Source organism: Gobius niger, assembly GCF_951799975.1.
Source record: "Gobius niger genome assembly, chromosome: 17".
Lineage (NCBI taxonomy): Eukaryota > Metazoa > Chordata > Actinopteri > Gobiiformes > Gobiidae > Gobius > Gobius niger.
The window spans coordinates 16149040-16177014 of NC_136868.1; the positions used below are offsets into that span (position 1 = coordinate 16149040).

The 27975-nt window shown below is 43.4% G+C and overlaps 1 protein-coding gene across 8 annotated transcripts in view; it reads right to left on the reverse strand.

Moving 5' to 3' along the window:
* Window positions 1-27975, reverse strand: part of celf5a (cugbp, Elav-like family member 5a) — a 225780-nt gene that overhangs the window by 101004 nt on the left and 96801 nt on the right. For all 8 annotated transcript variants that reach the window (XM_079574687.1, XM_079574690.1, XM_079574689.1 and 5 more), the window contains exon 3: window positions 20800-20848. In XM_079574687.1, the coding sequence (XP_079430813.1) occupies window positions 20800-20848 (49 nt within the window). The remainder of the gene's footprint in view (window positions 1-20799; window positions 20849-27975) is intronic.

Consider the following 27975-nt stretch of genomic DNA (forward strand, 5'->3'; position numbering starts at 1 on the left):
CATTGTGCAGCCTTCGCACCATCAAACATTTCTGTTTAGGGCACCAGAATGGCTTGGCTGTTTGGTTCTCAAGATGACTATCCATTCAGAAAGCCGAAGGAGCTCCACATTGTCACAAAAACCTGGTTGGAAAAAAGACCCACAACACCAGCAAAAGTCCCCTATGAAGATTAGATTAGACCTACAGTAGTGAAAGATATCAGCTTGTGTTTGTGTCCTCTATGAATGCAGCTTAAGTCAAAGCAGGTTCACAATATATGGATTCTCTTTACATATAATATATTAATATATTCCTTACACTTTTTTTTTTAACTACAGCAAGGTTGTGCACTGATTCCCAAGCACACGCAGTACAGTACAGTCTAATGTGCCATCACAGATGTTGAATTTCCACACTTTGCACTACCCTCCTTTGACTTTGACCAATATTGTGAAATAGTGGTAGTATTCCAGCAATGGGAGCTTTAATGAAAGGTTCTGCGTGGAGGCATAGACGCTTGGTTGGTCTAATGAGATCCCTAACTGTTTGTGCCATCTGCCCGACCCAAGTCACGGCATTAACTATGCATCCACGCTCGAATCCAGACCAATTTGAGATGAAGAAACCCTAGTCTCCTCAGTGCCAAATGCTGATGTGCAAACAAACAAATGCATACTTCACCAAATCCCAAACATGACTTCAGCACTCACTATTGTAATGGCTTTAGGGACGCTGTGACTATGCATCACACTCAAGAACAAGGACTCAACTGCAGCTTAACAGTACATAGCAAACAGAGATTGAGCAATTGCGAGAGATGCTTTTGAAATAAAGGTTGTGATCTTATATGTTGATGCTGTAGCCATATAAGTAGAAAAAACAGGAAATAAACTGGGTAAAAGGGTACACAATAACATGAAACAGAATTATTTTAGTCATTACTTGTTATTATTAAAGAAGAAAATAATAATTACAATCAATTGGCCTTCTATAATTCTCTTACATACACACAGGTTAACAAAGGAGCCTGATAAGACCTTCAAAAATGAATGAACATAGGACGCAAAGTTCAACATTGTTACCCCATTGTGAATACTTTTTGAGTATCATGCGGCCCTACATCTTCAAGTTTGCGTTGGCAGGCCGAAGTGTCCTCTGTTTGAAGTAATGCCTTTTTGATTTGCCGTAGCTTTTAAGCAGTATTGATGTGTCCGGGAGAAGGCCATGCTCAAGTCAAACTCATCTGCAGTTTTCCAGAGCGCTATTGTTCGGCCGGCCGGGGAGAGGTCACCGCCACAGAGGAGAATAAATGTGCAGTGATTGACTAGTCTCTGTTGGAGAAATGAGTTCTCCATTCATTCACGGGCTTCCAGAGGTGAAACGTCCTTCAGCAAAGTAAACACAATCTGACGGGACTCCGCGGCACACCCAAAGACACAGCGTGGAACGGGCCGCGAGGAACAAACTTCGCCCCACTGCTCCCTCCAACCCGCCGTCCCGTCTCTATCCACTCACTGCCGGGGGACAGGGTTAGAGCGCATGAGATCAGTGAGACAAACAGGGAAAGGTTGGGGCTATGTGGAGCATGTTAGCCATCACAACAATATGAAACCACTTTGTTTGATTACTCACCAGGCAAGCATTCAATCTGAACACACACACAAAACAAAACAATGGAAAAGGAATGTTGTAAAATTAATTAACTGAAGTAAAAAATAAAGACATCAAATTGGCAATTTTATTGTTTGAAAGGAATATGCTTTTGTTGTTGTTGTTGTTGTTGTTATTTCAGGTATTTCATTGGTGAAACCAAAAAATAAAAAGTGCCTTTATTGTGAGCACCTCTCCCTCAGACCTGACTCCTTATTTATATCTGGACATCATCTCCATGCAGATGTTGCTGCTTTGCTTTGGCCACATGTAGCCAAACAGGACATTGGGTTTTCTTCCAAATGCTTTATACTGTATTCTTATCAATGGCTGCTGATTGCACCTCTTAATGACCGCGACGCTAGGGGCCGCCATTGCCCGCCGTTGCTGTAGTACCTCCATAGAGGGGCGGCAAAACAAGCTAGTTTTCCTTTAGAAAGCATTGCACTTAACGCACGTTCTAAACAATTGTAAAGCCTGGAGCCTAATTTTTTAAAACTTTCTACAGTTAGATATTGCTCCTGAGATAACGCTGGGTTAGTTACAATTAAAGGGACCAGTCGGGTTTTGGGCAGGCCATTAGCATTAATTCTAATGGCACGGCCGAATAACACGCCCCACGAGGGCCAAGTCTACAGTGAAGATCCCGCCCTTTTGCCCTTTTCAGGAACATGCTCCGTCAGAGCAGGGTAGGAGGAGTCTGTAAATCTGCCATGATTTCCCTTTCGAACTTGGTCATTATGGTAAACGGGGAGGAGTGAGCAGAAGCTGTCTATTCATTTTACAATTTATGATTCTTATTCCCAAATGGAATGAATAAAAATCGCCTTCCCTTGTGTGAAGCGCTTTGGGTGACTCGTGTCATGTGAAAAGTGCTATATAAATAAGATGTACTTCCCTGATAATAACTCATTGAATAGCATTGTCTGTGTCTAGTTGATCATGAGGAACACATTTGGTATCGCTGGCGTGCTTGTTTATGCTTTGAGTTTTGAAACATTTTAGTTGCTGTTGTGACCTGCACAGCAACTTATTCTATCATATGAAATGTTCCGCAGTGTGGCTTTAACATTCATCCCCGACACAACTGCTGCAGGTGTAGGATTCACGCGTGTTCAAGAGCTGTATGTGTCAAATGCCCTGGGTCCAGTTAAATCCTTCCCCTGTGAAGCGCAAACAGAAACGCGGCGCTCATCAGAGAGACAGCTTAGCCCTCCTCCTGGTTTGTTTAAATTGCAGTAATCTGGCACACAGATCACATGTGCAGCTAATTGATGGATTTGCCCGAGGATCTGAGAGCTGTTGATCTCCTCTATGTTTATTTTCTGAAGGCAGATGCTGTAACCCTTGCCTCGCTGATGCCTGGAAGAAGATGAAGCTGGTGGTTCCTGAGGCAAGAGCACAGTGTCATCAGCATCGACATGGCTATCAAAGGCTGTGCCACCAACTAGAATAAATGGAGAAAAATATATGCCTGGGTGTATGCTAAATTGGTTATGCATTAACACTTCAAATGACCTCCACAGTGTTCACTATGTTTACTACATCTAATTACCAAGCAACTGGTTTATACATGGTTATGTTCAAACTAAGCTATATCAAGGCACCAAAACTTTTCTAAAACTTGTTAAAATGAACTGCATTTTTTGAACGCAAAACCCAAAAGAGCAGAGAAAGAACTCTGGAATTCAAGAGACATAGTTTCAGTAAACATTCCTGTGGGGTATTTTTGCATGTGATTGCCATAAAATGTATGAGAACGGCATGTGTTTTGGAGCTAGGCTGTGTGTTGTGGTCGACGCTTGCAATGATCTATTTTTTCCCATTACCCCTCTGCATACGTGTGGTTCATTTACATTCATGGTTATCCAGATAATGAAGCTTTCAATCCGGGAGATCCTGTGGTGAGAACAATGAACCCAATTACCTCCTGCCGCCTGTGAGATGGGATGGCAGACTCCGAGACAGATGGGAGAGGCTGCACTCGGCCCGCAATCCAATCACATTCATCTCGCCTGTTTTCCGTTCCCTGTTCATGTGTTCTGCAGCAACTTATCAACAGGCGCAGGCCAAACAGCACGGCATCATTACATCACACACCTATGATTGTGCAAACACATGCACCACGCAGTGCCAGGTCCCTGGGGTCCACTCGACCCCCACCATCTACACCCGCTTTCCACCACCTCTCCCACTAACACCATGGCTCTCGCTGATCCGAGGAGCTCACATACTTCATGTGCTAAAGGAGAAGGATGTGCTTGGTACACTGGACCTCAATCATGGTCTACTTATCGGGTACCAGTGTCCCACAACAGTCCAATCAATTAGAGACAGACCAGCTCAGTTTGTCTAATGCCCATGAGGTTTAAAGGGCGCAATAAAGTTGATCAGCTCAGTATTCTTAATGAAGTAAACAAGAGACTCATTACACGCATGTATCAATCACTAAGTACAAATATGGATGTAAGTTTGATAAAGTTAGACGGGAGAGAAATGGATCCAGCCAAGGCTACTCTGCGCGCCTGGACGGAGACACTGCTTGGGGGAATGAATTCCACTCTGAGATAATTAGCCAGTGATTGCGTGAGAGCTGATACCAGTTCTGCATAATACTCCAATATTTGCTGCATGTTTCATGCAAAAGATAGCTTATCTCATATTCTGACCCCTAATTTTTACACTCAGATCAATAGTAATTGACTTAGTGGTCAATGTGGTTCTTGAAGTTTTTCATCACACGATGCTGCCATCAGTTAACTATTGTGGACCAGAGAAATCTGTTAGTGGGATCTGCATGTTAATGCTCCTAGCACTCCCCAGTGTGACATATTGGTGTTTTATGTTAATGAATGTCAGGAGAAGAGCTCAGGGTGGACAGTGCACACACACCTGTCCACAGCGCACACTCACACAGCAGCCCTGGGATGCATTATTGATAAGCTACTAATTACGCTTGTTGCAATTTCAGCTGACCTTTCCTGGGAACATCCTGTATCATTACAAGCTGCATTTACTTGAAATTGCAATGGTAATCTACACAGCACCATCCTGTTCACTGTTTTACCCCCAGCATCTCCTCCTCCATGTGTTATGTAGATACAGCCAGGATAAACCTACACGGTGTCACGTGTCTAAAATGTTAGCAGCTCTGAGGTAACGTTGTGGTGCTGGGCCTCACAGTGAGAGCTCATTCACATAAAGGTTAAGACGACCACATATTGGGTGTTCACGGTTTGTGTGCCATACAGTCTGAATGTCTCATCACTCCGCACAATAATCCTATATAATCGTATAATGAGACTCTATCAACTATATTTGGAGGAAACAAACCGCTTTTTTTACACACCAGTATAATGGAATAAACATAGGCACGGTGATCCAAATCCAAATGAACAGGGGCTAGAGACAGCAGCTCACATGTAGCGGGGACATACCAGGTGAGATGGTGCGGGCAGGGGCGACACCTGCAGAAGGATTAATGGTCTCAGGGGAAGCCAAGGTAAGCCCACTGCTCCGGCGTGACATCTCTGTGCTTGTGAGAGCACAGAAATTAGCCAGGCAACACGGTGAGTAATGGCCAGGGCACTTCCATCAGTCCCATTTAACAACGCATGCAGAGGAAAATGCAGCCAGAGAGGATAAAGTAAATGTTGTCTCCTGGGCATGTGTGCGCGGCACGGAACAGTTTATCACATCGGAGCGTAAGTGTGTATGCAGCAGAAACAATGCCCATCAGTACACAGATAAAGCATTTTCACTTTTACTTACTACATGTATAAGGTGCTCTCATAATATTCTGTGGAGTGGCAATTGTGTCATCAGGATATCAAGTCAACCTAAATAAGAGATTGCTGCAAAATTGAAAAAATACAAACAAAAAAACATCTAAATTGTAATATAAACCAATTGAGCTATAGGATATTCACTCTTAAGTACATTCAAATGAGAAAGTGCCTTCAGCAGTGTATATCTACTGTATTGACCACGAGGTAGGACAATTGACTGAGGAGCAAATTATGTTTCTTGTCCAATAACTCACTTGCTCTCTTTAGTCTTTTTATATCGTCCACAGCATACAGTAAAAATAACACTTGTAAACTTTCTTCCCTCTAACTTTCTGCGCTCCCGCCACATGGGGCTGATGCTTTGTTAGCCTGGCTGATGGGCACGGTGGCTAAGAATACTGAGTTCTTCTTGTCAGGGCTGTGGGATGGACGGCTGAGGGATGGTGGCGGGGGTACCTGTACAGCGCTCTCCCTGCTGTCTCAGACTTTGGCCTATCCAGTGCTATCCTGGCTCTCACTAATGACCACACAGGCTCCCCCGGGACAACAGCTGCTGCCATCCCCCGCTCCTCTGAAGGCTTTGAAGGGGACATGGCAGCTCGGGCGCGGGCTGGCTGAGCTCCTGCCTATAGCGGAGGAGCAGCGACGCGGGGACAGGACAGACAGGCGCGAGGTGCCAGCAGGGTGGCTAAGCCTGCTAAAACTCCAGCCAGCCAATTTACTCCCTCCCCATGCCCAAGCTGGCTCAGTAATGGAGGAACAGGGGACCGCATGCTGCTAGGTCTTCTATGCTTTTACAGGTAAACAGTGGAGAGGGCTGGGTTTTGCATGTTTTGACTGGACAAACAAAAAGGCCAAAAGAACAGTATTCATTTTTTTTTTTTAACATAACTTTCCTGAAGAGCAATTTGTTTTTTTCAACTCAAAATGCAGCAGCAAAGGCAAAATGAAGAGGCAAAACGTGAATGAAGATTTATTCGCAGCCACGTTCCAAAAACGCTGCACCAACTCGTTGATGGATGGCGTTAAGTGGCACTGTTGCATTGAGAAACAGAGCAACAGAACAAGAAAGAGCTTCAATATATCTTTGCATAACGTGTAGTTCAGGGAGTTTAAGAAAGGTTTGTTGTCATTTCTAATTTGTTGTGGCAAACATTTATGGATCAGACATTTGCAACCTATAGTTTTAAAGCAACCAGCAGCCATGTCCTGGTTTAGTCCTGGTTTGGAACTGGTTTAGACACACCCACCTCTCAGAGGTAATACTTCTTTTTCTTTTTTTTTTGCTTTCACTGGATAAGTACAGCAATCCTAAAACAGTAGCACGAGCACCACCAGGATCACCAGTGGCACAGAAGACAACCCAGGTGGCATCCTGTTTAAAGAAGAACTAAGTAACTTGTTTACCTTAACAAATCCTTTCCGTAGTCCCTCTGGGGGTAATACAACTGTTAATGGGATGATTGGGGGGTCTTTCATCTCTCCCTGGTGTCTCTGGCCAGAAAACCATAATTGCCTCCGGGTTGGAGGCGCAATACACACTAATAGAATCACGATGAAGAAGCTAACAGGCTAACGGGCAAAGCTAACTGCGGGCTAGCAACACTTAAACAGTATTTACAGCCAAGTTTGAGTGAAAAAAATCATCCCCATTGTGTAATTGGATATACAATATCCCTCTGTCCCTTTGTCTTTTCTATCAGTGAAGTGTTTACTTTCACGGACAATTAATGAGTAAAAAAACGCAACATGCTACGACACCTGCAGTGGCGTTTATGGCCTCTCGGGGCATGAGTTACTTAGTTCTGCTTTAATACATGACCAAATCTTTGAACCTTTTTTTGGTATAGTCTGCTTAGATTTAGTCCTCTATTAATCCAATTAGCCCTGTTAAAGATCTGGTTTCTGTCTGGTGATATAAAGAGAGCCAAGCGATGGCTGTGTGTAAACATACTAATTAAATTTGGTCGCCGCTCTTTAAAGATAAGTAGTATTTTGGGGATGAACTGGCTCTTTGGACCTGCAGGTTGCGGACCCCTTGTATAGATAAATGCCCATGTCATTACAACGTGGATTGGCATTAGTCAAATGAAATAGTCCAGCTTTAAGCTCCCGTGTCTCCACCGCTCACACAGCCCCTGGACAGGCTTACCCTTTTGGACTATTTGCAAAGAGAGAAAGTGCCATATGAAAAAGTGTAGCGAGCATGGCCGCGCTGGAGGGAGGGTTGGACGCTCGTCTTAATCATTCTGTCCACGTTCCCACTGTTCAGATAAGCAGCACAGTGCCCCCAGTGAGCCTCCCCACCCGTCTACGGCATACATATACTCTAACGTGGCTAATTTGTGCGAGCCTTGCCGCGCTTGCACACCATTTAGAGATACACTTCAGATTTCACTAGAGAGCCACTGGACCATGTGCTGGGGATGGAGGTCAGAATAAACAGAGCCACAGCAACCCGGGAGAAATACATTTTTAAATATCTTTTGTTTCAACGTCCATTGTTTAGTGTCAGACGGTTCAACATCACTGCTGTTGCGGATATGAGGCGGGCTTATGGTAAACACTGCTAATTGGGAATAATGTTGTTGGGCTGAACAATCAACAAAAAGCACATTTAATTAACTTCTTTTTATGCGCCGACTGAGTGTTTAGAACATCAATATGTTTCTTATCTTTGTTTAAATTAAAGTAGGATTAATTTATTCCTACTCAGTGTTTTCTCATAATCCATCCACCTCTGAACAATCTTGTGTTTATGCGCAAATTTGTCCAACTCTGACTGTTTACCTCCACTTTGATACTGTGTTGTTTGCTTAGTTTTGCAGGGCTTATGGGCTACTTCTGTGGACTGGAAAAATACTTTAATCTCAGGCACACAATGCCGACGGAAAAAACACACAGATCAAGCATGTTACTTTAGTTCTACGTTGTTAGATTTGCCTTAATTTGAGAAGGCCAAATAATACAGTATAATGGTTGCTGTCTTGACAAGTTTTTGTATACTAAAGCAATACCCACATATCCCCAAAGAAAGTTGCAGTTCTTTATGCACAGACACACTGACAGGAAATTAAGAGAAATGTGCTCAAATTGAAAGCCCACTCTCGACTTACGCTGGCTCAAACTATATATTAGGACTGCACTAAATTGAATAAGAGAAGAATAAGGCGCTGGTGGCTGAGAAAATTTTGTTAGATGAGAAAATGTAGTTTCATGTGACAGCTTCTGGACTGTTCTTTTTCCTCTGTGTTTACAAAACAATTTGTGAGAGTGTGCTGAACCAACTTCCCCCTAACAATGTGTTATCAGACAGAGAAAAACAAGAGAGAATCAATAGGACCTGTGGTCATGTATAATTTGCAGGGCCAGCACCTGGCTGCCAACAAATAAAGATTTTTTTTTTCTTCCCCGAGCATTCAAGGATATTGAACAATTTTGTTGGTAGGTGGCAATTTTCACCAAATCCTGTTGGCGGGTCAGCTAAAATGATTGAATCTGTGTAAGCTCAGTGGGTGCACACAGTTCTGTCCCTGCTCTCTATGTTAATGTACAGACTGCATCTGGCCCAGAGAAACATCAAGGCCACACTGGCAGCAGAATCCATCTTTTTAATTGCATTGAGTTGAGTGTGGAAGTGAAGCTCCGTGTTTGTATTTGCGTGTCAGGCCGGTTGGCAGGCTGTGGGGCTATCTTGGCCAGTCTAAGAGCTCTTCTCCCTAAACCAGCTGGGACCCTCCTGTCTGCCTCCAAACAAGCTCTGTCCCCCTCTGTCCCACTCACACACTGTGAAAGGTGCCATTCAGCCTCAGACCCACGGACACACGCAGCAGCACACAACCGCTCAGTGCCAGAAACACCTGCTGCCTGCACATCCACATCACCTCCTCATCATCTTCCCACTTTTAACGAGCCAAGACAAACACAAAGTTTCCAGCCCAAGTTGAGCAAAAAACAACAACTTTGCAAACCCAACCAATGAACTTAATCTATTTACATTGTGACATTGTGTCAATTTCATTATCCCAGTTCTGCCACTCATTTGCAAACTCCAGATGTTTCTTACAGATACTATTTGATGTAAGCAGTGGGTACAATTGGATCTGGCTGACACGACTTTGACCACGACGAATCCATTATTTCATCCACTAACTAGATTTGTAATGTAAAAATGGTTGTAATAAACTTATACTTTATCTGTTACAGCCACATAATAATTAACAGGAGAGCGATTCTATACATTGATTTCAAGTTGTCCATTTTACTTTCCAATTCGTACATTTCTACTTATTTGTACTGTGGCTTTAAAGTGGACACATTATGCATAATCATGGCTTATAAACCTGCTCTTGTGCACCTCAACACTGATATTATATGTCTTATCATTTAAATCAATGTGTGTACATGGAAAAATACTGTTAAAAAGTATAGACTGTTCTTTTAGAGATCTTTGGAGCGGCCTTCGCTGGCAGCTAGGAGAATTACATACCATTGAAAACAAGATAAAGCCACCATTTCTTAGCTAATGGCGCACAATAAACGTCTCAGAATGGGTCCAATGGTTTATGACTTAAAAAATGCAGAGGATCTAGTACACAACCAATAGAGGGACAGATCAGAGCCCTTCAGTGGTAGAAGAAGAAACGGCCAATGTGAGCAGGATTGCTCAAACTTTATGTGTGAAATAAGATACTACTTGATGAGCGATAAGATCCGAAGTTACGCACTCACTGAGAGGTGAACCTGCAATGCTAAGCTTAGGAATAGGACAGTTGGGACGTTTCGTCACTCACATTTTTTTATACAGTACATTTGGCTTTCTGGGTCACCTCAGCCTTCAAAGTTTGCATTTAAATTTGCCATAGGCTTCACGCTAGGAGCCTTCTGTTCTCCATTTATCACAGTGTAGGACTGGTACAAATTGTAGCATTCCTTTTGGGTATTCGCTTCAATATTTTCAGAATTTCCGAGCTACTTCAGAGCATTTGAATAAATTAATATATGACTTTTTTATCAATATGCATTAGTTTTGATTTTTTGTTTTGATTTTTGTGCTAGTCTTTATTTATTCGCTAACTACTTGATTTATGGAGTCGCGTCAGCTTTCACAGTGCCCAGAGCAATAAAAAAGTCAACAATGAACATCTATCAGTCACACACAAGCAAAAATCACGGCTTCTGCAGTAAGTGCATCTTAAAATAACAAAACAAGCTATAAAGATAAGTGTATTATTAAGTATTGTTTAGAAGCCACACTAAAAGCAAATGGAACACTTCCACTTTGAAGAGCAGGAAGCCTCGGCATGGCGTTGGGGCTGCGTGGTGGACCTGTAGACCTTGTGGTGGAGGTAGTGCACTTCCCCAGAGCTACATTTACCCTTTAGCTGCAGTCAGAGCGCAGGGCTGAGTGGACCCAGGCGGCTACAGCGTGGTGGAGGGAGCGCGCGGGGCATCAAGGGAACGAAGGGGAGCTTGACGAGCGAGGAAATGTACCGTTGAATCCTAATGTCAGATCAGACGGCGGCGAAGATCTCTCTCCTGCCAGCGGGCCCGAACATGCATCTGTATCAAGGCTAAAATATTGTGATCTTTGATTATTCCCTTTTTCACCTTTCATTAATGTCACGGCGGTGGAGGCAGCGGCAGGCTGACATGCGCACACACGGGAGAAGAAAGCCGTTTCACACACGAAGAGCAGAGATAGCGGCGTTTTGACAGTAGCCTTTGTTTCCCGCGAGCTGGCGCGGGATGTTACTTCTGCGGCTGTAGGTCACATTCGTTTCAAACTGAGACGCGGCGCTCTGTAGTCCCGAGCAGCTTTGATGTGCTGTTTATGGGTGGATGTGATAAGAAAGGAAATTGCTAATTTGCCCTCATAGTGAGCAATAAAAACAGAAAGGGTATTAATAAAGAGAGAACTTGCAAAGATGTCATCATTTTAACAAGCACAGACGACACATCATTTAAGCCATAACCATGAAAAAAATAATATTAGGAATCAATAAAAAGCAATATAATTTGAAACCTCATAAAACAATATTTCAAATCAAATTCTCCATCCTCTACTTTGCGTTTTTTTCCCTGCTAATAAAACTGAGACTGCACTGTAGAGAATCCTAAAATCCTAAAACAGAATGAGAACATAGGACAACGGATAACAAGTGTCCGGGCGGGACTGTCAAACAACAAGTGGGGACTTCAGTTTGTCCCTGAGCTCTCCAGTCCCTCCTTGACCCAGGAGCAGCAGAAACTAAGACCACTGTTGCACTTGCCTGAACTCAAGCACTAAAGAAAGCACTGCTTACTTCTCCCAAAATACCTTTCCGGTCACCATCTTCTCGTTTGACATCAGAGTGTGAATGGCGTCGCACACATGTTTATATATTTACACTGTTCACCTAAGCTTCACATGTGTTCCCGGGCACGTCACTCCGGACAGGTTGCCACTGCGACATTGAATGATGGGTCACTTGCAGAGGACACGTTCCCATGCAAGGACAATGAAATGTATAAAGCAGGGACATTTATTTGTTTGCTCGTGCCGTAGAAGGCTGTACGGAGACCTCCCTGCTGCCATAATTCGATAACAACAAGGAGTGCTGGGGGAAGGGGAGGTCAGCTTGTCCAGTTAAAAGCTGACTGCAAAACAACATTCACCAAACATTATTTCAAGGTGCCACGACGAGCCCGGTGTAGCAGAATAGTTTGGCTTTTGCATTAAGAAACCATCGAGGTTCCAGTTGGCCATATTAGGCTTATGGCGCTGCAGTATAGGGCAGCTGTCGTGGGCTGTACACCTTCCCCTAAAGCGTGGCGTTGTAGCTGCTCTGCTCCCGCGCTCCCTGATAACATTAATGCCAGGCAGATGTCCCAGAACAAGTCCGGAGATTTCCTTAATATTAAACTTTCGTTGGAGTGGCCTCGGTTTTCAGTTTGGTCCCCCGTCGATTTTGTTGAGTTTCTCCTGTGGCTTTTAAGAGCAAAACAATATTGACCAACAATATCTTCCACATCAACAACAGCCGCGCCATTCTCTTCCCTAATGGTAGGGAAAATCAATAGGTAACGAATGGGCTTATTTATATTTCAGGCAATGATGTGCTATCTTGTGGCTTTTGTGACAAGTTTATTGCTGTGGGGGTGATGCCGCGGAGTGTGCGTCATGTAACAAAAGAGCGAGATGTGTGTAGGTTGTGTTCAGCCGTTCGTCTTTCTATAGACTCGGCTGCACCTCTGCTATTAGCCGCAGCGGCCAATCAGTCAATGCAGAGACAGCTCACCGGCTCAGATCCTCCTCAATAACTCGCCTCAACTATCAAAGTGCGCTTTGAAGTCAAAATTGGTTCAAGTGTCAGGTCAGAGTTCTCGCCGCAAAAGGTACGGCAGTCATTTGAAGACTCGTCCTTTCCTATTCCCCAGAGAGGGCGAGGTCTCGTTTGTATTATTTAGCATACGGACCCTTTTCAAGTTTGTTGTAAAAAAAAAAAAGCAATCAGCGCAGTCTGGGTTCAGGAGCCAGCTAGAATCCAACTCAACAGTCAGCAACCGTAATTGACAGCCATCAATAGGGGAGTCAACAAGGCAGAGAAGACGGGTAAAGGAAACAAAGCGGAGGCAATAAGGGGATACATTAAAGTGAGTACAAATATCATTGCATGCAATAGAAAGAAAATGAGAATAAAAGAACATGAAGAATAGCAGGGGCCGAGAAGTCATCTACATCAATGCTCAAATATAATGGGACTTATTCAGGAATACACACATGAATAATAATGTTAAAAGCCAGATCTGTCTTCATGCAGCATAGCAAGGGCTGGACTAATCATTGGTGTCTGCTGCGGCTTTACAACCTGAGAATGACTGTGCTTCTCTCTCCATTACCTCTGCACTTGTCTGACTGGCAGATGGGTGCGGGGCGCAGGATGGAGCGAGGGGGCTGCTGGGTAATCATGGGACTGTATGTCACGGTGCGTGCGCGATCGTGGACCTATTTGTCGTAGAGCAGGTGACACGGAGAAAGAAAAAAAAAAGCAAAGGAGACGTGGCCGGGGCCTCGTTTTAAAAAAAGCCCCCCTTCCTTTACAGTGCCCACTCAAGCAACCCTGGCATTCCCTAATGGAGCATCACAGCTATGTCATGCCATGCTATGCCCTGCCATTCCTGTTCTCAAGGGCTGTCACCGCAGAAGAAGGAGACACGGGGGGAAACGACAGCTAAGTAATACGAGTGCAGGACCTGCCTTTCGCTTTTCACGGGACCTCATAGCCATGATTAGTGAAGAAAATACATGTCCTGTGTAGAGAGCCTGGGTCACTTGTGTTTATATTTGAAACGCAGAGGGACACACTTGGATGAAGTACTTAACCAACAATCGACTATAGGAAAAATGCCCTGGAACGCCGCTCAAACTTGTAATCGCTGTTTGAGAACTCAGGGGTGATCCGAGCGGACTGACTTCAGATACAGGCCGGATTGTGAACCTTTGTCATTGGTCACAACTCACTACATTTCATTACCATGTTTTGAATGAGATATGCTATGGAGGAACATTCATATAACTTAAGCCTTCAGTTATAGCACTAGAAATATTGTTTACTTCAGAGTTCCTTTAGCTCCAACACTCTCCGGTGGGAACTTGCAACATCCAAGTGGAAAATAAGTGACCTTGAATGGAAGTAACTGATTAATGGAACACTTAAAATGTGTATATCTTTACTGAGTGAGAGAAATTCATTATTTGGCTAGGGCTGGTGTCCTCTTTGAAGTGAGCAGTAAAGACTGACAGGGTGACAGACAGCGGGCGATACAAGAGGCTAATAGAGTTAATGCTGAGATAGAATGATAGATAGTGGAAACAGCTACATTGGTTTGTCCACTGAACACAGTTGGAGCAGACTATTCAGGGCTCTATAAATATTTCGTTTTAAATTAGCTTTTCACTCTCTTCACACATCCCAGCCAAAGTTTTTACAGTTTAAGTGAGTCATGTAACACATTTTAAATAGACGTTTTATTTTTCGCGTTCTTTTGATAGAACAGGGTGGAAAGAAAGGTCCTTTTAAAGCCATGAAGTTTCAGTTGTTATTTGCCTTTTTTTTTTATCGGGTCAAGTTGGTCACTTTTCTTAGAGGCAGTTTTTTAATGACGTGAACCTGGAATGTTCTGCTGTGTGGCTTTCAGCGCAATATTTGTATGTATTCATCTTCACTATCTTCCGTCTCCCCCATCTGTCAGTGGACCTCCTCTCTACCCTGAGTGCGGTCTGCAGATCCTGACCTCTGTGCAGTGCGGGCTGCCTGATGAGCCTGCCTCCTTATGAAGTGGTGTCATTAAGTAGCGAGAAGGAGCAAACGGGTGATTGCGGTGATTTGGCAGTGGCCCTGCACAGACTGCGTCCACCAATCAGAACGCTCCGCTGGCCTCCTCCAGCTCTGCTGCAATCACAGAGCACTCGGTCCACAGAGACACAGGCGTTTACACACCCACGTGCCATTATGGCCCGGTCACGGCTATTATCTGCTTTCACCTCTGATACGAAGCAGAAAAAAATGATCAAGGCCCATATATTTTATAGATTGGGGAATATTGCAGGTATTGATTGGAAAGTATGTATTTTTCCTGGAAATAAAACAGTCCTTAATCATGTAATAGCATTTATTATGATGATTTGTTGACCCATTTCAGCGCCACTAAGGCTTGGCTTATTGGATGATGGAATATCGGCTACAAGAGGAAGAGGAAGGAACTTTTTGAACTAACGATTAATGTTTATGTGATGAATGAGTACGAGGCAATGCTTACCAAAAAATCATAGTATATTTAACCTCTTAAGTGAGCGCATTTTCTCCAGTTCGGCATTACCCAAATCTGACAGCTTCTCGACTGAAGTGACACCTCATTCTTGTCTGTTTTTTGTAGATTTTTGTCTTGTTTTAGTAGTTTTTTTTTGCTTTTTGCTTTGCGTTTTTTCTCCTTGCTTTTCGACACTTTTCTTTAGTTTTTTATTGTGTTATTGTTGTTTTTCCGGCACATTATTGTTGCTCCATTTCTGCTTTTCTATCACTTTTTGTCCGTTGTTTTGTCGCTCTTTTTGTTGTTTTTGTGAATCTCTAAACAGAGCTGCACTAGTAGCACACTATGTATATAATGTTTGGACACTCAAGACTTCCTTGGCGTAATCACTTGACTCTGGGAACTGGGGAACATTGTATATATTATCATATTATAAAAGTCTGCTAAACTCTGGTAATAATGGATTCCCTGCGTAGTGCTTGATTTGACATGTTTTATTTAACATGGATCTGTAAAACACACTAGACTGGATTCATAGGGCACTTCTATCCTCTTGTAGGAGAAACTACAATAGGTTAAAACTGTAAACAAAAATTGCAGTAAGTAAGGTTCTGAGGTGAGTCTGTTAATGGCCCGTCGTAGAACAGTGAGCAAATTGCTGTTTGATACAGGATTGACCATAACAGACAACACTTTAACGGATAGTGGTGGAGCTTTAGGTACACAAAGTGCTCTTACTCGCCGCACTAAAACAGTAATTAACCACAATTTGAGAATTTTCTGCAACCAAAGCCATTACGGATGAAAAGCCCCAAAACCACAACATCAGGAAGTGATACAGTGTGGCGAATTGGGCACTAAATTGATCCTCCGTCAGTCCGTCCCTGAAGAGGTTGGAGCTGCGTAATAAGAACGCCTGGCCAGATGCATACACTGGGGCCTTCTCTTCCCCGTCTCCGTGTCTCTCGGTGGACGGAGACAAGTTTGTTTCTCAAGGTGATTGTTGCAGTGATAAGGGATAGGCTGTTATTAAGGGTGACAGCGGAGGGGCTGAGAGGCAGTGGCTGACTGGATAACCTTGTCCCCATCCCCGCCTGGCTTCCCTCTGGATGAGCACATCTCTCTGCCCCACCACCACCACCGCCTTCTCCTCCTCCTCCTCCTCCTCCTCCTCCTCCACCACCACCACTGGCCTGCTCAAACTCAACACAATCTGCTGGCTGGAATTACCTCCGCGGCCCCAGGAAAAACTAAACATGATTTCTGACCTTTCCTTTCGGTGTTCAACAGTAACCTTTGCTGATCCGCCCACGATACCAGACCCTGGCGACGAACAGCGGGTGAAGCGTAAAGAAGGTTATGAGGGATTGTTTTTTTCTTATTTTGTTTGTGTTCGTTTGACCCACATGACAGAAATGTGGCTCCGTAATCTAATTTCATCCTTCATAGTCTAAAAATCCAGCCAGAATAGTTACACACTGTGCTGGCCCCAAGCACGGACAAGTAATACCCTGGGAAAGTACCAATACCAAACTTATATGCTACATGTTAGCAGCTAAATAATCATCTATGTTTCTCTTAAGATTAGACGCCAAAATATCACCGATTTACTGTGAAGTTTTCCATTGCTTTAGCTCTTGGAAAACTCACGGTGTTTGCAGAATTACAACATCTTTCCACTGCATCCATTAGCCATACGTCATCACTCCACTCCTTCACTGCCAGATCAGCAACTCAGGCATCAGCGTTATCATTAGTCGTTTGTTAGATAAGGCTAATTGATCTGCACCTAGCCTACCAAACGTGTTTGTCAACTGTTGTGGTAGTTCTTCTTCTTCCACTGACTCTGCATATCTCCTCCAGCCTCAGCAACAATGGGACCCTCAGGAGCTCATCTCATCCCTATAGAAACCATTTCATCATCTCTCTCTCCTCTGCCGCGTGTCTCACTGCGTACCTGTCTGTCTTTCACAATCCACTGGGCTTCAAAATAAACTGTGGTGTGCTGATGTGAGGGTAAGTTTCGGGGCTTATGGGCACAGTGACCTCCAGATCCCGGCCCGGGTTGTTGGAGTTAGCCGACTGCGCTCTAGGCCGCTGTGTATGAGCATTGTTTGTGTAAGTGCACCAGAGGGGATTCGGGCTCTGAATGTGCGACCCGCAGCTAGTCTTACTGTTGGATTAGCTCTCCCTGATCCCCCTGCAACCTGTGAACATGCTCCCTTACTATTTCAAGATCTCTCCATTTGTGCTCAGCCAAGCACATTGCGACAGTAATCTATAGTTTTCTTCTCTCTAAAGAGAAGATACACTGTTCAGCTTTTTGCTGTGCCCCCGCTGCCCCCTCCCTTGAGTTGGTTCATCCATGTTTTCCCAGTTTGTTTTGCACCGGCTCTCTCTCCCACTTACACTTTCTCAGAACAAATTCGGTGCTTTCACCTCTCTCCTCTGTGCAGCCGTCCTTCCTGGCTCTAACTATGCCCCCTCTCCTCTCTGAAGGGGATCAGTGGAGCTTAGAGGCCATCCTGCTTGCTTCATTACGGTCCTGCTCTGACATAGGCAGCTTGTCTCTCTTGCAGGAATACGAGAATAGCACTGATGTTTAAAACATCAGACCACGCTGTTGTCTTTTACGCCAGATAAATTCATCATCAAAACCTTGTGTACAACAGTGGCCAGCATGTAGTCTGCTCTCTCAATCTAGATTAGCCAACTTTCCTTTTATTTTTTTTACCTGCCTCTCCATTTAACTTATTGCCTCCCGCTCCTTCCTGCCTTTCTCTCTTTGTTCTGTCACATTTCAGTTCACTAAAGCAAACCTTTTCATTGCCCTTCAGTTGCAGTAAACACACAAACACAGTGCAACACTGCTGCTTGGCTCCCAAAGTGAAGGCCTGCTCATGGAGAACTGTATATGGACATGTAGTGCGAGCTCACACATGTTCTTATTATCACGAACATCCTGGTCCCACTGGGAGCTGCCTCACGTTTGCATGAGATACACAGTGTGTACGTTTGCCTGTTTGTCCTCTCTGCGTGGGTGGACGTGTGGGCGGCAGGCCTGCCTCCATAATGCCAGAGCCTGTTTCTAATCCCAGCCTCCTCAGTGGGCTGTAGCTCTCGCTGTGCCAGGCTGCATCACCAGCAGAGCCCAGCTGACAGCAAGCCTGCTCTCCTCTCAGCAACACCTCGACAATGGGTTAAGCTAGGAAAGAGCATAGCGGGACAAAATGTGCTACATTTAAACAGAAAAACAGAGCGCCGCCTGTGACGTTGCTTTCATAAAGACGGAAAACATGAAGGAGATGGTAATTTCTTAACGCTATGGGGATAGTGCTCTTAAGGAGTGGTTAAAGCTGATTTATCCAGTGTAAGGACATCAAACCCTCTGAGGAGCTCCCTCCAAAATGAAATATCAGCAGCAGTCAGTGCCAGTCATCAGAGTGGTGAGCGATGGAAAATCAATCTATTTCACATCAGAGATATGTGAAGAGAAAACGAGAGAGACAGGTCCCTGCTGGCTCATGCCTGTACCTTTTTAAACGTCTCCAAACAGGAGCTTCTGAGGAGGCCTGCGTCACTGCTGACGGAGACGCTCCTGGCGCTGGTGGCTCAATGTGTAACGGCTGCTGTTCTGCTAGATTAGGCAGGTGATTGGCCATTAATATTCATTTCACAGTGTGTCTTTGTTAGGCAGCAGCAGGGGCTGATGGAGTGTTTGGATGGATTCACTCACACAATATTCTCATTCATTTGTCTCTGAGAGGTGTGCTACTCTGTACAGTATGTGCTCAGGAGGCTGTGGATTACAGCGGCGTGTCCTGGTCTGGGCCTGGTCTTAATACAGCAGAGAGTCTGGAGCAGAGGTGCAGACAGAACAAAAGGTCTGTCCCTGGTGGACAGGGACCTGGCGCAGGTGATCTCCGCTGTCCCCTCATAATGAGATTAAGGCACTAATTAGTGTGACTGTGTCATGTGAGCGCATTGAGGAGAGTGTGGCCCTGGACGCCAGGCCCCTAACACCAGGACAGACCTGCCCTGTCCCTGTGGTACAGCTCTGATGGTAATTAATATCCATTTCATTCATGGGAAGCACAGAGAAGAGTCATGGCAAATTATTCTTTTATCACATTACTTAATTTGTAATTTGGTCTCTGACTACAGTGAAATAATTCAATACAATTTATAAACGAGAAAAAGTTAAATATAATGAAATCAGAATAGTATCAATCAAAACAGTACCTATTTGAAAAGGTCACCAATAAAAAAAGTCCCACTCCTCGGGTAGTGATGCTGATGCCCCAGCGGCGCTACTCTGACCTGTTCATTTAAAATGATGGGCAACACTCAGGTCTGTTCTATCACTCATGTGTTCCTCGGTAGGGTCCCCTCGGCGGCTCAATAAGAGGACCTCATAGTGACCAAAGCATCCTGGGAGCTCTAAAGCTGGCCACTCACCACCGAGTAAGAGACAGCTGAGTGTCATTGTTAATGTGGACACACAGCACCACAATGGCAAAATCAATGGAGCTATGGGGGACATCAATCTTGACAGCACAAGACCCTTTTGCTTCCCTCGCCACCTCTCACTCCCCAATGCTCCCAAAGAAACCAATGGAAGAAAAGAAAAAGGGGGTTCTTCTCCTGAGGTTGCTGTCCTTTGAAGACTGTGAGCATTTGTCAGCCAGCCAACTGGTCAACCGTCTAATTCACTCAGAGCAGACTGAGTTTTGAGGTAAAGCTTCAGAAGTTTGGTACAACAGCTGTATGCAGCTGGCAGCCTGCTTACATTTCCTCCCTGTCTGTTTTTCCTCTCTTCATTAGGATTAGACCTCTGTGAAAATAGTTTGTTCAAATACTAAAAAGGTCCTGGCTTTGTTACAGGGTGACACAAGAGATGCACTCGGAAAAAAAATAACATTGTCTCAGGCAGTGGTTTTGAAGGATGCCTCCTGATCCCATTTACATATATGCAGATAGACTCCAGTAAATGAAAGACTCTAAAAACAGCAGAGATCAAAGACGACAGAATTAAGGCCAAGTAATGAGGATGTTGGCAAGAACCCTGAAAACCTATTGATTGTTTGGCAAGCCAAATGAGCTGCTGCTCCCATTTTTCCTCCCCTCTATACCATTTACTCTCATGTTTTAAAACGTGCGGTGAGCAGCGTGGGCAGTAAAGGGACGATTGTAAGGCTTTGGCCCTGGTATCAAGCCTAATCACTATCTTGTTTACAGCTACACGATAATGTACTTGGCATAGGGAACAGAAAAAAAGAGAAATAGGCAGCATGCAGGACAGCCCATCACAGAGCCACAGCTTTCAATAACCCAGACGCTTGTTCAGACGTAATCAATTACAGCCAGTACAAGGGCACAACAAGATGAGAGCGCAAAGGAAATGGCGAGTGTACAGCGTGTTCTGAGTCAAATTTTAGCTAGTCATATCACACGAGCAAGGTGGCATTCAATATAATAGCTTTTCTGAATTCGCTTTTTTTGACATTTTGAACTATCTGTGAAAATAATAAATATTTGTCTTGACTATGAGACTTTGACATGAGCAAAAAGTAAAAAGAAGACAACTACCTCCACGGCTCTCGCTGTCGGCGGGTTTCACCTGGATGGGCCGAGTCATCTGGAAGAGAAAAGAGCAACACAGAGTTAGCACTGCTGCCGCTGTATGGTGCCACTAACCCCAGGTGTCGAGACCCTTCCACTCATACTAATAGCTACCCTGCAATGCTGATCAAAGGCAGCACGGAAAAAACAAATCCTGGAGTGAGGTGGACTTGACATGCAGCCTATTTTTCTGACAACAACTTCATACCGCCACATCTGCGGCGGCGGGTAGTAAATTTGAGGTTCTGCTTTCAGCCTGTTACTTTTCTTTCTTAGGTGGTACTTGGTGTGAAAAGTTTAAGAAGAAATGTGTATTAATGTGTATCAAGTCAGATGTACAAAAACATACAACATCGAAACATAGTTGAAAATTGAGGTGGAGGGCGATTGAAAATTCTATGGCAGTAACTACGGTTTGTTTTTGGTTAATATGTCAATCATTACTGGGAGAATCCACATGAAACAAAATCTCAAAGTTCATCGTCTTTTCCGTCAGCACGTATAAACTAATGTCCAATTATTTTCTTTGAAAGGAGTCCAAAAGTGGAGTCAGTATTCAAAAACATGTTGGCCAGTGAAATGGACTTTCAGCCATAAAAATATAGTGGCAGGTTTGTGAATCCAATCACTGTCAAATACTGATGAGGGAAAAAACATTTTTGTTTTGGAGATTTCTTACAAAAACTGTTTTCCTCCAATAGATATAGACGGCACAGAAGGAGGCGTGGTGTTGCCGAGGTGGAAAACAGAGTCTTTTGGGAAACACAATTTTTCACTCTTTTGAGACATGTTCTGGCTAAATATTAACTTATTTACCACATAAATTGAAGTCTAAATCGGGTCCATATGGATGTTTATTCAAAGCAGATTGTTCAGTAGAAGCGAAAAAAAAAAAAAAAAAACGGCAGTCGTAGCTAGCACTAGCATTAGCACGATGCTAACATAAAGCATCATGTTAGCATTCTTTGTTATTTATGTATTTATGGGCTGTTGAACCACTTTGCTCCTGTCCATGTCGTATCTTTATTTAGTATAAAATAGGGCTGTCAACATTAATCACGATCAATCGCATTAATCGCAAAAATAATGAATTAATTAATTTAATGAATCGCGATTAATTTAATTATCCTATTTCAACAAAAAAAATCATTTTGTCCTTATATTCTACTTCATTAACCTAAAAGTTTGCAGTTTCTGTCCAAAAGGTTCAGCAAAAAAGAAAATGTCTCTAAAAAGTGAGTTATCAATCTCGGGACCTTCAGAAATGGCTGAAGATCCCAGTTAACCCGGGCTTTTCACATAAATATGAAACTGTGGATTTGGTCAATGAAATGTGCAATCAGTAATCAGGTGCTTTAAGTGTAAGTGTTTTATGTGGGATAAGTATTAAAAATGTATGTAATTATTAGAAAAAAATTAACTGTGATTAATCGCGATTAAAAAAATAATCTATTGACAGCCTTAGTATAAAACTATAATCATAATTCAACATTTGTTAAAGTATTTTTGGAATAATTACAGACAGTTTAGATTTTTCTCAAAATTGTTTTCCCCCTTAACTGTTTTCAAACATGACCATATATGGTCGAGAAATGCCGTCTGTATCTATAGAAAAAATGGCTAAAAAGAGTGAAAAATTGTGTTTCCCAAAAGATTCTGTTTTCCCCTCGGCGAGGCCACGCCTATGACGCGGTGCCATCTGTATATTGGCCCCTGCCTTCCACCTGACATAATGACATCATCACATTCTAAAACGTGAATGCAACCTATTGGATATTGAGCTTGAGCTAATCCATATTTTCTGAAAAACTACAAATTGAGTGCTGCTGACATGCAGTGGAACCGTAACCCACATATCAGTGCTGAGATAGAATTTCATAACACATCTGTTCAATATTTTAATGATAGAAATATCTGTAAATTCTTTAGAAGTGACAATACCTGTGCTTGAGGTGATTCTACCCACCTCTGTCTGGCATAAAAATAAGATGTGTGTTTGTTATTTGTTAGAGCAGGCGTGTGGAGAGGTTGCCCTGCTAAATGTATGTGTGTGCGCGTGTATGTGTGTGTACGTGTGTGCGTGTGTGTGTGTGTGTGTGTGAGCAAGTGGCCTAGGCAGTCCTAATAAAAGTGAATCCAGCCACGGGAGGGGAGGGATCAATGCGGGCCTATTGATCCGGGCCCTTGGGCTGAGCAGAGTGTCTGGCTGGGAAGGATTCTCTGGTTAGGAGGCTCACTCTAATCCACTGGACCCTGATAAGAATGGCATTGCCTGGATTAGATGCCTCTGTCATCGCAGTCTTTGTGTCACGCTCTCCTCCTTCCTCCAATTTTTACCTCCTGCTTTTTCATTACTGTTCTTCACGCCGTGCAAGTCGACCAGAAATACACCCAGTTATGTTCGAGGGGACAAAGTTTGCGGATGAAGCTTGGGAACACAAAGTAATTAGTTTTGATCAGAAGCGGACACCCTCATTTATCTGATATATTTATGTACAAGAGAAACCAAGCCACACCACTGCCAAACCGCCCTCAAAAACTTTTTTTTCCCTGTAAATTATTTGTGGCTATATCGTCAAATGCGCATCTTTTCTGTGCTGAACAGTGTGTGATTGCCAGACACCCACTCGATTACTAAAAACAGTGTGTCGCTGATCCCTCCTCATTAGATGTATTGTATGCATATTTGCCTGGTTTCCCTGTACCCTTTTCAGTTCGATTCGGGGGCAGCTCTTACAAAGGTCAGATTTAAAGACAGGGCAGTCCAATAAAAGCATGACACGTTCAAGGAGAAACACCATAATGGGATTTTAAAACGTCTTAATAACATGCTGATATATGGGGGAGACGCTTGTGCCCGATTCATTAAGTGCTAAACATATCCATTTTCACCTTGAGGAACTCGCTAACCTTCCCACACAGCGATGATTCCATAAATTTAAGCGTCGTAAATAATAACTACGCAAAGACTTTGTAAGAACGGAGGGAGGATGTTTTACTTGTGAAGGTTGAGCTTTTTGTTTCTCGGGATCCCTGTGATCATCCCGCCCGTCGACAACTACTTTTGTTCCACAAGAGCAAAGCATAAACCTAGTATGCTAATGCCAAGCCACAGGGCTCACTGCTTCCCCGGCATGTACAGATAGATTACAGAATCGAGTGCGACAGAAGCGCTCATGTGTTCCTCGAGTCGGAAACACCTCCACAAGATGAAGAAAACATCCGCTAGACAAACTCGCAAAAGACTCGCTCCAACCCGGCGCCCTGTCAAGAGCGAGAGAACAGCGATTTTAGGAGTTTGCTTTTGACATGGCAAACGGACAAGAGAGACGGGCGCCATCCTGCCAGTTGATTTCTGTTCAAACGCATGACTGAGAGGGCGAAATCCGACGGCTGACGCTTCTTTCTCCGTGGCGCTATGATCTCAGCCGTCACTGCAGGGCGCCTGTGTGTGTGGGAGGCGGCTCTCTAAAGCTAGTTACTGTTCAGCCTCCAACATGCCAGCTTAATGGTGTATTTATTTGCCCGAGAGCAATGCATTATGGTCCGTGAACAGTCACCGCTGACGGCTCTCAGTTTAGACCATTTCCCTTCTTGAAAACACGCATTAAGAAATAGCTTCATTCCAGCGCGCTCGCTCGCACACACACACACACACGCACACACATAAAACACGCACGCTGTGACTTGCCGTTGTCAAGGAGACCATTCATTAACTCGCAGCTTGGCGGATCACACCAACAACCAACTGAGTGAGACAGTCATGGCTGCTTTTCTCACAAGTTACAATTGCAATGTTTCTTTTCTTTTTCCCCTTCCCCGAGTTAAAAGAATAGTTAGGTAATTGGACTCCGGTATAGGACAGACACGCGGAGGGGAAGCCTGTGATGAGATGGGCAGCGCTATGAGACAGGGTTACAGTAAAGCAAAACCAAAATAGCCGCCTGCCACTCTCAGATAAGATTGGTTTTCTGTTGAGTGGCATTACTCGTAGGTACTTTCTTCATTCCGGTGAAGGAAGCCAGCTATACGGCAGTAAATAAACAATGTCAATCAAAAAAAAAAAAAACTTCCAAGCACAGCCGGGCACAAGCTGAGGTCCGCTCTGCGCCGTCCCAAGTTGGCAGTGGAGGGAGCCATGTCAGGAAGAGGATTCAAAGAAAAGCAAGCATAATGAAAAATAAAATACACAATAAGAGGCATTTTATTTTCTACAATGAATGGCTTACGATGTAAAAAAATGTGATGTAAGACTGGATACTGTTAAAGACAGCACAAAGAAAGTTACATGGCCCAGCAAAAATGGATGCTAAAAATGATCTGAAAACTTTCTGGAAACTAGTGAACAATATGATTCCGTTCTATGGTTCAACATAATGATTAAGGCACTATATACAGGTACAGAGAAAAGCATCGTTCAGTATTACACAGACTAAGCACCGTTAATACTGATACTGAAAAAAGTGAAAGGTACCCAGGCCCATTACAGTATATTGCTGCCCTGGGTCGTTTCTGCTTTGCTAACTCAACAAACCGTGCATCTCCAAGGGTATGGATTACTCTGTTCATTGAAATGACTTGTTGTTGGTACAAAAGGACCACAGTCCCGGGGCTCCCCAACAACACACATGGCACTGTCTGATATCAAATTACTCGGAGCAAGTGGGAGAAGTGTGGTCAGGGCTTGGCCTGTTAGTCTTGCGCAGACTTGGGAGTGTGCTGCTGGCACTATCTACTGCAGTAATGAGTTCAGGACTAGTGGGGTTCAGTGGGACTCAGCAGGACGGGGGAGACTCCAGTTACTGCTGGCAGCAACACTCCCGGGAAAAGCTCATTATCAATCAGACCTCTCTCTGGACGTAAGGAACAACAAATGACCAGTCGTTTGTCCGGTGTGAATTATGAAGTACTTTGACGTCTGTGCAGGAATGAGCATGGGAAGTGTGAATGAAGCGCTACTATTGTTTACATTTCGGTTTGAAAATAACAAGAGAAGTTAGTTATGGCTTCTAACTAAGACAGACTGATTTTCATTTTGTGTAGATTAAGTTTCGAAGAAGACCTCAAGGCGTTTTGTGAGAGTCTGAACTACTCGTTTTTCAAGTGCAAACCCAATGTGGACAGAACTAGAAGATCGTCTAGGTGGTTTAAGAACTGTATCTTTATGGACAGAACCAGAACTTTGATTTACATTCGTCCAGTTTATTAGGTCTTCTTGTAATGATGACAATATGTTCTTATAGCTAGGGCTATCAAGATAATTACAATATCGACTTATTGTTCTATAAGTAACAGATAAACGATACATTTTTGGGCTCGATATTTATTAAATGACATTATATTTCATGTTTATAGCAGCTTATGGTATTTTAGGATAGTATGATGCACTTTTAGAACAAAGGTTTACTGTCATTTTTATACCTGAGAGTTGACAGTATCCAGTATCGTCAATAATATCGTGTATCGCGATATCAAGCTTCAAATTTGCTATTGTGACAGGCCTACTTATAGCCAAACCTGTGTCTGTGCAAGACTGCAGTAGTAGCCATAACTGTCAGGTATGAAATGGCTATAAGAACATATTGTCATCTTTGATTTACATTGGTTGTAATGATGCTAATATTATTTTGCTATAAAAAAAAAAAAGAAAGTAATATCTGTAATGAAGGTCTTCACAAGAATCAATACTCTTTTCCATAACAGAGTACACAATATGAAAAAGAAACAATGAAATAGGTCAAATTAAACAACAGACATACCGAGTTCACACAATAAGGTAAAATTATGTAAATTGTGTTTTTGTTTTGTTGTTGTTTCAGAAGCCACTGTTACAGCACGGAAAATTCTCACCACAGCTACGCAGCAGCACTTCCTACAGTAGTGCATGCAATAAAATATGTCTAATAGCCATATGTGCAGTGTCTTGTGGCTTTCACTCAGGTTTAATATAGAGTAATGTTTGTGCTGGGATCGTTAATAAGTATTAGTGGGCCATCAGAGCCCACTGCTGCACTGCTCGGTAACAGGAGTCTAAACAGCCCCCCTCTGACTGCTCGGCCTCTGCTGATATAATTAATATTTCCAATTATTGATCTGAGGGAGTGCTGAGTGGTGACTGTCCGGGAGCCCCAGCTTTAGCTAATAAATCTGTACTGTACGGTATGCAGCAGGAAGCACAGCGCCACGGTCCAGTGAAAGAGAGACAGAGGTGGCGGGATAGCAATACCGTAATAATTTACAGTTATGAAGTCCTTCACTGCAATTGCCATAATAGTCTATTAACAATAAAACATTTCATAATATTAGAGAAGGAGATCAGATTTAAAGGCGTCGCAAGCAACTGGGGCAATTGTCATACCTGAAAATATTAGTTGTTACATAAATAAAGAAAATGCTTAGCTCATGGGCCACTGTGGCTACTAGTATTTTTCAAATGTTAAAAGCCACTTAAAGGTTAGGTACTGTGCTTTATTCAGGCCTTTTAAATAACTTTAGGACACCTGATATTTGTAGTACTATAACTTCAAATAATATGTCATGAAAATAACCCTATGCCCAGAGCCATGTTGATGCCCTATATGTATAAAGCGGGGGAAGGAAGGAGGGGTTGCTCATCAACATTACACATAAATATTTGTTGAATTACATTAATTGGATTTCGAAGTAGCAATAGTTTAAGAGTTGGTGATTTTCGCACTTAAGCTCAAACATGTCTGCGCCTTCCCCTCTTTCCTTTTTAACTGCGAGCACAGGCATCAGAGAACACTACATGAGGCAAAAGTTAAGTCTGGACATCTGAACTGAAGTTTGCTCGCTCACTACTCTTATATGATCGGTGCGGGAAATCTCCTCGATCTGCACAGAGATTCCTAAGTGCATTGCATCATTGCGTTGTATTGACCACATTTGTATAACTCTTCTCATCGTTCCTTAAGCTTCATGTGATAATGGTTATGGAGTGTCATGATGATATCAACAATTATAGCAACTGGCCAAAACGCTAATTTGCGTAGGGAAGAAAGCTTGACCACTGACAGGATGAGAACAAGTTGGGTGAAGACACCTGGACTGTAAAATTCAAAGAAACTGATACAGAATTTAATACATCAGAGTGTGGACTCGCGTTTTGCATGTAAAACACGG